Source organism: Arctopsyche grandis, chromosome 1 (genome assembly GCF_051622035.1).
Source record: "Arctopsyche grandis isolate Sample6627 chromosome 1, ASM5162203v2, whole genome shotgun sequence".
In the NCBI taxonomy this organism is placed as follows: domain Eukaryota; kingdom Metazoa; phylum Arthropoda; class Insecta; order Trichoptera; family Hydropsychidae; genus Arctopsyche; species Arctopsyche grandis.
In genome coordinates, this window is record NC_135355.1 from 5,552,546 (window position 1) to 5,566,474 (window position 13,929).

At 37.9% G+C, this 13,929-nt stretch overlaps 2 protein-coding genes across 3 annotated transcripts; one reads left to right on the forward strand and one right to left on the reverse strand.

The window, feature by feature from the left end:
- Positions 1–1,006: 1,006 nt before the first annotated feature.
- CstF50 (cleavage stimulation factor subunit 1 Cst50) lies at positions 1,007–5,435 on the forward strand. 2 transcript variants are annotated; one of them, XM_077441445.1, is made up of 11 exons: positions 1,007–1,285; positions 1,400–1,486; positions 1,560–1,660; positions 2,814–2,968; positions 3,047–3,138; positions 3,220–3,358; positions 3,437–3,597; positions 4,653–4,803; positions 4,881–4,974; positions 5,052–5,202; positions 5,290–5,435. In XM_077441445.1, the coding sequence occupies exons 1-11, from the start codon at positions 1,176–1,178 to the stop codon at positions 5,381–5,383; spliced, it is 1,335 nt and encodes a 444-aa protein (XP_077297571.1). In that variant the 5' UTR covers positions 1,007–1,175; the 3' UTR covers positions 5,384–5,435. The 2 variants fall into 2 exon arrangements, with proteins under 2 accessions (XP_077297571.1, XP_077297576.1); XM_077441450.1 differs by having other exon boundaries at positions 1,051–1,285; positions 1,560–1,654.
- On the reverse strand, positions 4,980–13,770 carry Ddx1 (ATP-dependent RNA helicase Ddx1). Its single transcript, XM_077441435.1, has 13 exons — positions 13,239–13,770; positions 11,670–11,787; positions 11,435–11,601; positions 9,977–10,111; positions 9,684–9,873; positions 9,427–9,614; positions 9,172–9,296; positions 7,605–7,742; positions 7,300–7,517; positions 6,039–6,154; positions 5,866–5,967; positions 5,663–5,797; positions 4,980–5,588 (listed from the first exon to the last, which is right to left on the reverse strand). Exons 1-13 carry the CDS (start codon positions 13,695–13,697, stop codon positions 5,490–5,492), a joined length of 2,190 nt encoding a protein of 729 aa, XP_077297561.1. The 5' UTR covers positions 13,698–13,770; the 3' UTR covers positions 4,980–5,489.
- Positions 13,771–13,929: the final 159 nt, after the last annotated feature.

Below are 13,929 nucleotides of genomic sequence, written 5' to 3' on the forward strand. Positions count from 1 at the left end.
ATTACTTTTACGTCATTAGTCTGTAGGCATATAGTACAACTCAAACGATCTCATCATCGATCCTGTCCAAACACGCATAAACTCAAGGGCAACGATCCCTGTGAACGTGCCCAAAGAACACAAAGGAAGAACACGTGACACACGCTCGCCTCGTAAAAAGGTCGACACGTGCTTCTATACGCGTGTCTTTGAAACAAAGGAAGAACACACTGAACCCATAAAACCACGAACTACGTCCAGGCGTATGAACCCATAAAACCACGCTCGCAGCATAACTAGGTCAGCGCGAGTACCCAAGGACAAAGGATATGCACACGACTCGCTCCAACCCAAAACGTTTATAAAGCAACGCAGCAACTCTCACTGGCAGAGTGAGCCTCTGGAGTTCAAACAGATCATTTCTCCGAAGAAATCTCTTCGTACATACAATAACCATTGTACCAATTGAACGAAAATAAACGACCCTCTTTCAAACTCAACTGAATTTCCATAGGCCGGGAAACGGTCGAAACATTTCACTCGTCCTATAAGTCTACAACCAGTTTTAGGTTTGACCCGTTTTAGCGTGTGACCAATTTTCTCGTGACCAGTTTTAGTGTGACGGGTGATCACGTGTGACCGATCTAGAGCGACCGGTTCATATTTGACTAGTAATCACCGAACCGAACGTTATATGTATGTAGAGTTTGTGTCCTTTTGATTTTTGTATGTTGTCGATTTTATATGCTGAAAAAATCAATTCACTATATTAAAAAAAAATTATACTTTCTTGAGAATTCTCGAGAATCTCGAAAAACAAAAAAGAAAATCTCGATTTCTGGAGATTCAAATATTTCGAGAAAATAAGATTCTCAAATCTCGAGATTCAAACATTCCGAGAAAATGAGATTCTCGAATCTCGAGAATCAAAAAAAGTCGAGAAATCACAACCTCTAGTAATCACCGAACCAATCATTTTATACAAATACGCGATCGAGGCGCATGGCCATAGTCCAAGTTTAATTTCGACCAATTTTCGATCGGTGTTTACTCGGCTTAGTAAATATCGTTAGTTGATTCTAGCGAGTGGACCGCCTCACTCGTTTCGTACACTTCAACCGGTGTGAGCGTTTTTGACGTTTCGTACGCCGTGATAGAATTACAACGCCAATACACGATTCCACAGAATATTCAAGATGACCCTCGAAGTGGAGCTTCCGCCGACGACTCCAGTCAAAGACGGTTCGGAATTGGATCCGAAAAATGTGGTCAAAAATCGGGAACTACTATACAGACTCATCATCAGGTGATTATCCTCATGTCGACCATATGCTATATTAATTATATAGGCCATGGGCTATATTCATTTGCGAGGCAAACACGTTGTTTCAATTTATTTGATGATTGCATTTTATTCCAGTCAGTTATACTATGATGGCCATCAGACCATAGCAGCCGGCTTATCATCGGCGGTCCACGCAGATCCACCGTGCCCTCCCAGCGACAGGTAATTACTTACATCTACTGTTCGTTCATTCAGTACGGAAGACGTTTAGCATTCAACTAATTTTCCTTTGCAGACTTCTCCACGTGATGTTAGTTGGCCTTCAAAACGAGCCAGACGTGAGAGAAAAACAGAATTCAGGAGCCGGAGAGCATCTGCTAGGTGCAGCCGGTTTAGGTAATTCACTTATTTCACCGTAGATATTTATTTATTGAAAAATCAACGGACAACATATGTAGAAATGCATAAATATAAAGAATAAATGTAAGAAAATAACATCCGAGCCCAATTATAGATTTTTTTGCCTTCTAGGGCTTCGCCCTCGGCATCCCCTAAGCCTTTTGCCGTCTATGGCTTCGCCCTCATCGCCTTTTGCCGTCTATGGCTTCGCCCTCGGCGCCCCCTGAGCCTTTGTCTTCTAGGTCTTCGCCCTCGGCACCCCTCTGAGCTTCGCCCCCGGCACCGCCTGAGCCTTTGCCTTCTAGGTCTTCGCCCTCGGCACCCCCCTGAGCTTCGCCCTTGGCACTCCTTGAGCCTTTTGCCGGTTAGGCCTTCGTCCTTGGCGCCCCCTAAGCCTTTTGCCGTCAATGGCTTCGCCCTTGGCGCCCTCTGAGCTTTGCCTTCCAGGGCTTCGCCCTCGGTGCTACCCTGAGCCTTTTGCCGTCTATGGCTTCGCCCTCGGCGCCACCTGAACTTTTGAATTCTAGGACTTCGCGCTCGGCGCCCCGATGAGCCTTTGCCTTCTAGAACTTTGCCCTCGGCGCTCCCCTGAGCCTTTGCCGTCTATGGCTTCGCCCTCGGCGCCCCCTGATCTTTTGCTTTCTAGAGCTTCGCCCTCGGCGCCCCTCGAGCCTTTGCTTTCTAGAGCTTCGCCTTCAGCGCCCCCTGAGCCTTTTGCCGTCTATGGCTTCGCCCTCAGCACTCCCTTGAGCCTTTGCCTTTTAGGGCTTCACCCTCGGCGCCTCCCTGAGCCTTTGCCCTTAACAAAATAAATCGAATCAGCACCAGAATTAATCGAATCATTTGTTCGATGACGGCTGCGTCTCAAGGGGCTGCGCCCCCTATGGGGGAAAAAAATTCGAATCATTTGTTCGATAACGTCACGGATCTAGGAACGAACCAAGGATACATACATACATACATACCTACAAAGTCTCTTTCCAAATTATATATTAGATGAAGGAAATATGTTCAAAGTAAACGAATTTGTTATTAAGTATTACGCTAATACTTAATAACAAATGGATGTACATATGTAGGATGGAAGATAAATATATTTACCGTGTGTGTGTGTTATGATTTCAAATGAGTGTATGTAAACGTTTGGTAGATTTGGAATTCGAGTCCGACGCATCCAGCTTGGCGCCGGAACCAGCTCTATATGAGACCGCATACGTGACTTCACACAAACAGGCTTGCAGGGCCGGTGCATTCAGCAGCGACGGTCAACTCGTGGCCACTGGCAGCGTGGACGCAAGTATCAAGGTATGCTTGTGGGAACATGGTAGTGTACGGCATTAAGGATTCGGAAGTAGTTTCATTACGATATGTCTCTTTTTTAAGATTTTAGATGTCGAGCGTATGTTGGCGAAATCTGCTCCCGATGAGATCGATCCTGGCCGAGAGACGCAAGGACATCCCGTCATCAGAACACTGTATATTTGACAAGCTACACATATGTAAAATTGATTTATTATTCACTGCATGATTCAATACCATTTTATATGTTATTTTAGGTACGATCATACAGATGAAGTAACCTGTCTTGATTTTCATCCAAAAGAACAGATTTTAGTGAGCGGATCGAAAGACAATACTATAAAACTGTTCGATATTACAAAAGCGTCAGTGAAGAAAGCGTACAGGACGATAACTGTAAGTAATATCTCAATTGTTACATATTTACATCTATTTTTATTGATATAATCATCATCATTTTTTTTTAATTATTAGGATGCAGAGTCCGTGAGATGCGTATCTTTTCATCCCTTGGGAAATCATATAATAACATCGACAACACATCCAGTAATACGTCTGTACGATGTAACGACCGGTCAATGTTTCGTATGTCCAATACCTTCACATCAACATACGAAAACTGTCAATTGCTTGAAGTATGTTTTATTTTTCATATATTTATTTACACTTGTGAGAAAGGCGGCATGGCTGATAGAACCAAATTTATATTTTCACATGATGCCGTCATCGGGTTGCCCCTGAGCGACATCTATGGTATTAAATTTGTACATATGTATATAAATTTTGAAATCATATTCAAACAGTGGTGACATAGTGGGTAGGATGGTTTTTTTTTGCCAAACTCTGATGGGAAACGATCGACTTGGAGTCACAAATATCCAAGTCTGTCTAATTTTTATTATTAGACTCTTAACCGTTTGCCCGCGGTCGTCTTCTATGGAAGCTTTGGGCGACAAGTCTGTAGCGCGGCTGTCTTCCATAGAATTTCTGAACTTTGCACGGGATTTTAAGGCTTATATGCGCCTATTTCAACTGTTTTAAGGTTCAAAATTGGTTGAATATATTACTTAGAGTTGAATGCCATCTATTCAATTTGCTTAAAATGAATATATATCAGTCAAAAATTAGTTTTTTATGGAACCATACTGAAACCTCGTTTATGTGACGTCACGTCTTCATACAATTATGAAGAATGATTATTTGACAATTAATCCAAAACTACGAGATATATTATGTATTTTATTGTTTAAAATAATACTTTGTGTTAATTAACATATCTGGTTACTTGAGTAAATATTAAAATCTGTATTTAAGGTCGAAAACTCGATTGCCAAATTCGCGCTAAAGGTGCCGCGTACAGGGCTTGTTCGCTATATTTATTGCCGCGGGCAAAGTGTTAAGTAGACACTTCGTCGTAGAACCATATTAAAAAGATCAGGAGACAGTATGCATCCCTGTCGGACGCCTTTTTGGCCTCGAAATTTTTCCGAAAGAAACTCGTTTATTCTTACTGTTCCCTTAATATGTACATTTATATAAATTACTATAGATATTACTCGAGGTCAACCCACGGAAAAGAACCCGGCAACCTCTCGCTGGTTAGCATTAACGTAACCACCAAGCCATGCTGCTGGATCTATATTTAATTAACATCATTTTGTGTTTTTCATTGAGAAATTTTTCTATATAGGTGGTCGTTAAATGGCAAATTGTTTGCGAGTGCCGGATCTGATGGACACATTAAGCTTTGGGACGGCGTCTCCAACCGTTGCATCAATACTTTCACTGCTGCACATGACGGAGCTGAAATATCGTCAGTTTGTTTTACAAGGAACAGCAAGGTAATTTACGTTACAATCGGAAATTGGACTGATAATAGATCGAGTTATTTACATAAGTGTCATGTTTTTTTTTTTAGTATTTACTATCGTCTGGGAAAGACTCGATGATAAAACTGTGGGAATTGACAACTAGCCGGTGCTTAATAGCTTACACGGGCGCAGGAACGACAGGTAAATTTTCATATACATATACGTTTATTGAAAATTACAATACAAAAGTGATTTACATAGATTATTTATTTTAATAGGAAAACAAGACCACCTCGCTCAAGCTGTGTTTAATCACACGGAAGATTTCGTCATCTTCCCTGATGAAGCTACGACTTCTCTATGCGCATGGAATTCGAGGAACGCTTCGAGAGCTCAACTTATGAATTTGGGGCACAACGGCCCTGTCAGGTGAACAAAAAAATATACATGATTCATCACAATGCCTTCAAAATAATTGCAAAGCTGGTAACTAATTTATGAATTTGATGTTTTCAGGTATATTATTCATTCGACGACGGCTCCAGCATTCCTCACGTGCAGTGACGATTATCGTGCACGTTTCTGGTATAGAAGATCGGCTACGCATTAAGTAATTAATTGTATTGCAATCGATTTAATTAAAATAAATATTTAGTACATTTAAATTGGTTGTCTTTCATTTAATTGATACTTTTAAAAATTATGCATGTTTCATTTTATTTAGCTTTATGATAATTCTTCAAGTAATTTTGAGAAATTTGAGATTCTAAATGAGCTAACTGTTTGACGGTGGGAGCCATCTGACTGACGTGATCCTGCAAAATAATTAATTAAATTATCAATGACGTAATGTGTTTGTAATCTGATCACATTTAAAAATTCGAATTACTTGATATCCAGATCCGGCATTGAGTTTTTTCTGTCCGTAGGTGACTTTTCCGTCAAACTCATCGCAAGGTATTTTCAAATCTTTTTCCACCTGTTGTATGGTCACATTCAAATGCTCTTCAATTTCACTCAAATACTGTAAATAATAAAAATCATCAGAAAGATATATCGCCATTTGTACCGCACACGTAATGCAACACTAACCCGTGGTTCATTGTACCACATGCAGCATCCTTTAACATCAGTCAATTGGGTGTTTCTACAGTTTTTACCCCTCGAAGAGCACCATTCACCGTGATACCAGACCTAATGGAGAAGTTATCATTTTCGAACAATTTCAAACTATACTTACGATTGCGTATATATTTTTATCATACCTTTTCTGGCACACTTGATACGAGACTGATAGCTAACCCCATTCTTTCGGCACGGCCGACTCTTCCAATGCGGTGAACGTAGTTGGATTTCTCATCAGGCAGAGTGATATTGATCACTGAAAAGTTATATACGTAACATTAATCACTGGTATTAAGCATGTGTAGAGACCCATATTTTGGGCATCTATTTTTGTCAATTTTAGCATTTTCATTTTGCATTTTAGCGTTTTAGGGCATTAAAAATGTTCAATTTAGCATCTATTTTTATGAAGAGTTTAATTTTAAATAATAAAAAATTTCGATGAATTTTAATAAAATTTATATACATATGTATATACAATTTAAAGACAACACAACCATTAAAAAATAATAGAAAAATTCAAAAATATTTTGAAATTAAAATTACAATAAAAAAACATGAATATAAAAATACAAAGACAAAAAATATGAATATAAAAATATAATACCAATTAAAATTGATCAAAACATAACATGGAGCATATTTCCACAGATTCTTTTTTGAGATTCGTGCGACGATCAATTATATTGTATTTACTAAAATACCTTTCAGCATCCACACTATTAACGGGACACCAAATAGATTTTAGAGCGGCACAATCAAACTCTTCATATTTAATTTTTGTTGCCATCAATAATAGCAATATATCCGGCGTGGATTAACTTTTGTATTCTCTATTAATTGTCTAAAAAGTGCTGATATCCTTCCAAACATTGAGCCTCTGTTAATACATTAAACAATGGCAGGTTTCTAAAAAACAAAACTGTTTCTTTAACATTAATATAAGATTTTGTACCTGCCACAGATGGTTTGAATAGTTAACTAAATGTTCGGAGGAATAGATTTGTCTCATTTAGTCTTGAGTCTAGTTTTAAGACACTTTTTTGAGCAGCCTTTTGGATACACAGCTCCAACTGTCTTCTTTTATTTACAGTAGTAGACAAAAGCAGTTGCTTGGTTTCGACACGAAAAACACTGTCTATGGTAAACTGCAAGCTCTGTTTTATCCCCTCAATTTCTTCACATAATAAATGGGCAAAGACCCTTCTAAATTGTCAATTAATTTTATAAATTTCATGCAAATTTCACTTTTGTTTGTTATTTTAACATCTATTCGCATATTTTACGAATTTAGCATCTATTCCGAATTTTAGCATCAATTAAGCATTAATAGCAAAGTGCCCAAAATACGGGTCTCTAAGCATGTGTAATAAACGAGTGTGCAAAAATGATCCAACATACTGAACGGTAATCCGGTGATGTCTAAGCCGCGAGCAGCAACATCAGTACATATGAGAAACTTGGCCTTTTCTTCCTTGAACGTTTGGAGGTTGGCTTTTCTCTCTTGTGGCTTTCGATCGCCATGCAAACAAACGCACGAGTATTCTTTTCCACCGACAGTTTGGAAATACCGCTCCAAATTATCGCAATCTTGTTTAGTTCGGCAAAAGATTATTGCCCTGAAATGGATATGTGTATTATATATAATCGCAAATAGCATATGTATTCATTCTATTCAAAAAATGAAATATATTCATAGCACACACCTATCCATCTTGTGTTCGTCTATTGCTCTGATGCAATAATCAGCTTTCAATATTTTAACTGCTTCTGATAGACATTCTGCACTATTGATACCGGGACGAACGTTGTCTGCTGCGTGGACACCATCTGTTGTTATGTGTCTATAAATTAAATGTTAATTAATTACAGATTTGTATTCATACAACAAGATTGAGAAGCTCTGCGCAATGAAAAATCACGTTTTTTACTTAATGGAGCAGAGACTAATCAATCGTTTACTAAGTTTGAACCACTGAATTCGAATATGACAATGATTTTTGCGGATTTCCTATCGTTAATGAGATACGAGCGTTTAAAAAATGTGTAATTTTTACAGATTTTTAGCTTTTGCGGTCTTTAACTCAAAATCTAGTATTTTTGTGCCAAAAGTGAGTATTGAAATCAATAGTGCGATGTTTTTTCTATTGACTGTAATTTTTTATTGCTTTAAAATATGTATGATTAATTATCCAGCGAATTTATGTCAAAAATTAACTTTTTTTTTACACATACTTTTTTCGAGCTATTTGTTATGTATTCATTGGGCCAGTTTTATATTTCACTACGTTTAAAAGGATTGGTTTTCAATCTAAATATTTTTATTTTATCTGAACGTACTAATTCGAGCGGTAAATGATTTTAAATTACAATATGAAATGTTCCAGGCTCATCGTTTATCCTTCGTAAGTGAGATTGAGCGTGTGAGATGGAGTGATGCGCTCTCCATTCTTCATCGTGATCTTGCTTTTCTTATTTTTTTACACATTTTTTTCTCAAGCTATTATGAATCCATTGGGCCATCGACATTTATTGAATTAAAATAAGTATAATTAATTATCTAGCGAATTTAAAAGTCAAAAATAAACTTTTTTTTCTCGAGCTACATATTTATTATGTATCCATTGGGCCAGTTTTATATTTCACTACGTTTACCAGCTTTGGTTTTCAATCTCAATGTTTATTTTTGGGTCTATCTACCGCTCTAATTAGTAAGATAAAAAAATATTGAGATTTAAAACCAATCCCTGTAAACGTAGTGAAATATAAAACTGAATACGTAATAGCTCGAAAAAAATGTATATTTTTGACTTTTAAAATTCGCTAGATAATTAATTATAAGTATTTTAAAGCAATAAAAAATTAGTCAATTGAAAAAATATCTGACTATTGATTTCAATACTCACTTTTGGCACAGCAATACTAGATTTTGAGTTAAAGACTGCAAAAGCCAAAAATCTGTAAAAATTGCTCATTTTTTTAAACGCTCATCTCACAACCGAGAGGAAACCAACAAAAATCATTGTCATAATCGAATTCAGTAGGTCAAACTTAGTAGATATTGATATGTCTCCGCTCCGGTAATTTTTTTTTTTGTAGCTCAATGTTATTAACACTGGTGGCCGTAAATCATATATGTACCAGCGGCCACTAAGCGTTGTGCACCCAACATGATACAAATATGAGTCAAAGGCCGTCATCTTGTTAATGCTTGAGATTTGGCTCTAGTATCTTATATCTTATACACATATGTACATGTTTCAACGTATTTACCTCTTGGCATTTTCCCAACTACGATCCTTCTGAGGGTCTACCATAACAACGCAATGATGGACAGTTTCTGGTACAGCGTCCTCTCCTTTCAGATCCACCCATGTTGGGAAATGCATCAACTTTTCCTAGAAATTAGAACTAAGTGAAAAACACAAATCGTCTAATTGTTTCATCGGCCTGTATACGAGTATTCCAATATGAATTACGTATATGTATGTATAACGTGTAGTATTATATACGTGAAGAGACACTCACTGCCATTTTCTTCACTTCGAACGCATGCAACGTGGCCGAACACACAATCATCTGCAGACGACGGCCGTCTGATGTAATTTTTGGTATTTGTCTATGCAAACGATCTATCATATCGGTATAGCCTTGCTTCAACAAGCCGTCGGCTTCGTCGAGTACAAAGAATCGGCAATGTGTAAGCGCCAAATAACCTGTAAAATTAACGTTCAATTACAATGTTACCGACTAAATATATGATGCAGATATCCATCGGTTACTACCTCCTTGAATGAGGTCTTCTAATCGGCCAGGTGTTGCGACTACTATATCGACACCTGCATTCAATGTTGCAATTTGGTCTTTTACATTCACTCCCCCGATAACGAGCAGTTCCCTCACAACGGGTGCTTCCAAGTATTTTTTGAATTTGACGATTTGATTAAAAGTCTGTTCAGCGAGTTCCCGAGACGGCTGGAGATTATAAAAAAAAATAACAGTTAATGAATTTTAGTCATATGTCGATGATATTATATTATGAAACAAAACATTCGATAAACTTCTAACAAAGTCACACCTCAATGATGATAGCTTGTGGAGCATTATTAACAGGCTTATTAGAAGTCTTTGAACCTGCAGAATTTACAGCGTTCACTTTTATATTACTTTTTTTAGTTTCATTTACAGAAATGTAACCGGAAGGCGGTGGATGCTGGAACGAAAGATTAATTAGAGACACACTTATATATTTTCATAAAAATTAATGCTATTTTTTTAACACACAGGATACCGTGCGCACAAATTTGTGCGTTTGAAAAACTTCCTTTGGCTACCGTGTGCACAAATTTGTGCGTTGCGTCACTCCTACTTCATATAAAGAAAAAACACGTTGAACCTTGTATGTCGTTGGTGATATTTAACTAAAATAATTTAAAAAAAGTCGATATTGAAAAATCCAGAAGGTTAGAAACTGGACTATAGCAAATGTACCAAATATTTCTTTAAATTTACAAAATATTTCTTTGGTTATGCCGAAGATGTCTCAAATTTTATTTTATTTAACTAAAGCGTATAGGAGGTTTGTAAAAATAATAGAACAGATCGTCATGACCTTCTCAGAGGTTCGAAACCAGCGAAAATTTCATTAGTGTATGAATTTCATATTGTGTTTAAATAACGTGTATGTGTGTAATTAATAAAAATATGTAATACCAGCAAAAACCATTAAGTGAGTTTATCGATAATATATTATAATATAAAGGAAACTTTTAAATAAATATTGTGTAAATATCTACCAATCAATCAAATGTGAATATCTACATAAGGGGTGCAGTTTGCTGGGTGAATGCTTTTTTTGTGTTTTTAGTTGAATAAATATGTTTGATTTTTTTTATATTCATGTTCTGAAGAAAATATCACCATTGTTTACTATGTGCCCTTTTATATTTCTTCGGTAATTTATTGCCTACACTTGACTCCTGGTTACTAACCACTGCACTAGGTAATAAACACATTTTGGGGGGACCTTTTTTTTTCTCACATCTGTTTTATGTTCCTCTTAGATTTTGCCAATGTCCTAAAATTCTCTCACTGATATTGTTATTTATGACGAAAGAGGATTAGCCTTGTTCGATGTCGGCAATTCCAAAGCGCATATGGAATTGCATCTGACTGCATTGTATTTATAGGTTTCAAATAACGACATTTGTTGTTTTTGTTACACAAAGGTTCACTGCTGCTAGATTTTTTTTGTTTATTTATAAAATATGTATATTTGCCATATTTATACACATTTTAATTATTTATTTTATTAGTACGCGACTCACAGTTTGACTTTTACTGATTTTACAATTACGAAATTTTAAGATAGTCCATACGAAACTGCATTTCAAATTTCACTTTTATACGTTTACTGGTAAAAGAGATATGACATTTTAAACAGTTACAGTTTTATGCAAAGATTAGCGCAAATTCTCCCCGCCGCACGCCTGTTTCTTTAGCAATAGCCCGTGGTATCCTATGTGTTAATATGTACCTTAAATGGTGTTGCTCCAAAGTTGAAAAGCATTTCGGCATTCTTCAGAACGAGAGCTGGAAAATATGCATTGGCTCTTTGTTGCGGCGATAGTGCAAAGGCTGTCCCTAAGTCGACACCATTTTTAGTATATTTAATTTCTCCCGAGTTTAAATTGAGCAGACATCCTAAAACGTTAATGTTGTTATTAGTCGGATGATGCATTTGAGATGATTACGTGTGGATATGCATTTACCTATGACATCGTGCATTCCGAAAGGTTCACCAAAGTCGTCAAATTGCTTGTTATTGGATTTCTTTCCTGTTCCACCGAATCCGTAGCCGAACTGGTCTGTGCCCAAGTCAAGATTCGCCTAAAAGATTAAATGTAAAAACGTGAAATTAAACGGTTTTATAAATAAAATAAAATATTTGCCAGATAAATATATAAATATTGTAACGTAGAGATTAGGTGAGTGGCGCTCGTGGACGGATGGTTTACTAGCGCAGATCACCTGATCTCTCGTTCCCGCCAAAATGGCCTCTACGTATGACTGAGCCGTATGCAACGGCCAATGGGATCGTCCGACTCATTGACCAATAGTTGTTGAGCCCAAATATGTATAAATATGGGACGCTCTCGAATTGGAAACGATTCCGACTTGGAGCGCCGACGAGAGCAGACGAATAAACCGCTTCTACAACCCTCCTGCATCTTTCTCTCCGATCCTGGAAGCCCCCTCTTCACGTCCACGCAACAATATTTTATCAATTGACTAAGTTTTGAATCGAGAAAAGGCTTCAAGAGATATGTATGAACATAGCACAGCTTGCATGATCCCAAATTGTGGTCGATGATCCTATCTATTTCCCCATAAAACAAAAGTCGCACGATTGTATTATTGCGTTCCTGTTCGAGCATGCAGAGCAGACCTTGCCTGACATATCTTTTTTCACATAAGGGCAGACACAATTCGACTCGTTTCACATAAACAACCTCGGGCCTATATAGACCGCCCGAGAGCATGATCTCATTATACAACTACGCATCAAACAACCTCGAGCCTGTAGGAAACCCCCGAGAGCATGATCTCACTAAGCTACGCATTGCACAACCGACCAGGATATAAACTAGCGCACCAGTAACAGACGCCAGTGAGCCAATGGAGTTCAGCCGGCCCACTCCTCCAAAGTCGAGTATCTACCTCATTCGCCATACAAACAATACTTGTATACTGAACATAAATAAAGATCCTCCTAAAAATTAAACCGAGTTTTATAGGCTGGGACGCGAACAAAACATAAACCTTCCCTGCCTACAGCTACATAATTAAAGTGGAACTATCGATTTATCAACTGAAATGTGTATTCGATAGTACTAAGGACAGATTAATACTTAACCTAATTTCACTAAACTTGGCAGTAGTAAAAAGAATATACGATTCTTATTGGTTAAGTAGGATGCTCTGACTGGTAATAATGACTGGGATATCTGACATAAGAGCTGTTAAATAAATATAATGTGGCTTGAATGGACAGAAGCATTTGAATGGTAGCTTAGAGGTGTGATAGGCCATCGAAATATGCCAAATACATATGAATTTGAAAAATATGTATATATATATTTGTAAACCTAATTTGAATGAACGAGTGTTGCCTAGAATAAATAAGAATGGAAGCACATTGGAGAGACACATAGAAAGAGGACGGAGCTGAAGCTTCAGTATATGAATTACTCTATAGTACCAGGTTCGTTATTTCATGCATACTGAAAATTGTGCAAAAGATTTAGTCAGTTTAAAGAAATTATTAATCTTGATGTAACCTGTTGGGTGGACCAGCCGACCCTGCAGAGGCCCTCATCGGTGACAGTGGCTTCATAATAGTAGGCTCCGTTGCCATGGACGGCTTTAGTGGCTCTGCACCCGTGCCATTCTTTGAAGTGTCGAGACTGGCAGCGGAGGCCATCGGGGGCCACGGCCAGAGCCTCGCCGCGGTCCAGATAACTCATTGTCCACGAACTGGAGTAATCGCTGGAGCTGGAAGTGGAAGAGCTAGTTTTCCCCGAAGCCACTTCTCTCAAAGTCTCCCACACGATCTGCAGAATGGGAAGACAGAAAGCGCCGGTCTTTCCGCTGCCGGTTTCGGCCGCCATCAGAACGTCTCCTCCCCCGAGGATAAGAGGAACGGCTTCTGCCTGGACATCCGTCGGCAGATTCCATTCCAGCTCGTCCACGGCTCGTCCCAACTCTGGAAGCACGCCGAACTCTTCGAAAGCTGTCATTTCGTATGACGTTTAACGTTCTTCTACCACTGCTACGAATACCAACCCATTCACTCTAAAATATTATACATGTGGAGTGTTTTGCCATCAGATGAGGAATTTTGTCTGATGGAAGACAAAATTATTAGAGGATTTGGATTAGAACATTTTTAAATCACTCCACTCCATTTCAATAAGCTTTATTCATCGTTGTTATTATTCTATAAAATATAATGGCTAATAGCAATTATCC

Coding starts and splice junctions, on each gene's coding strand:
- CstF50 (XM_077441445.1), top strand. CDS start 1,176: ATGACCCTCGAAGTGGAGCTTCCGCCGACGACTCCAGTCAAAGACGGT. Junction 3,598..4,652: donor AAAACTGTCAATTGCTTGAA/GTATGTTTTATT, acceptor TTTTCTATATAG/GTGGTCGTTAAATGGCAAAT. Junction 5,203..5,289: donor GGGCACAACGGCCCTGTCAG/GTGAACAAAAAA, acceptor TGATGTTTTCAG/GTATATTATTCATTCGACGA.
- Ddx1 (XM_077441435.1), bottom strand. CDS start 13,697: ATGACAGCTTTCGAAGAGTTCGGCGTGCTTCCAGAGTTGGGACGAGCC. Junction 9,615..9,683: donor AGAAGACCTCATTCAAGGAG/GTAGTAACCGAT, acceptor TTAATTTTACAG/GTTATTTGGCGCTTACACAT. Junction 5,798..5,865: donor TGTGGTACAATGAACCACGG/GTTAGTGTTGCA, acceptor TATTATTTACAG/TATTTGAGTGAAATTGAAGA.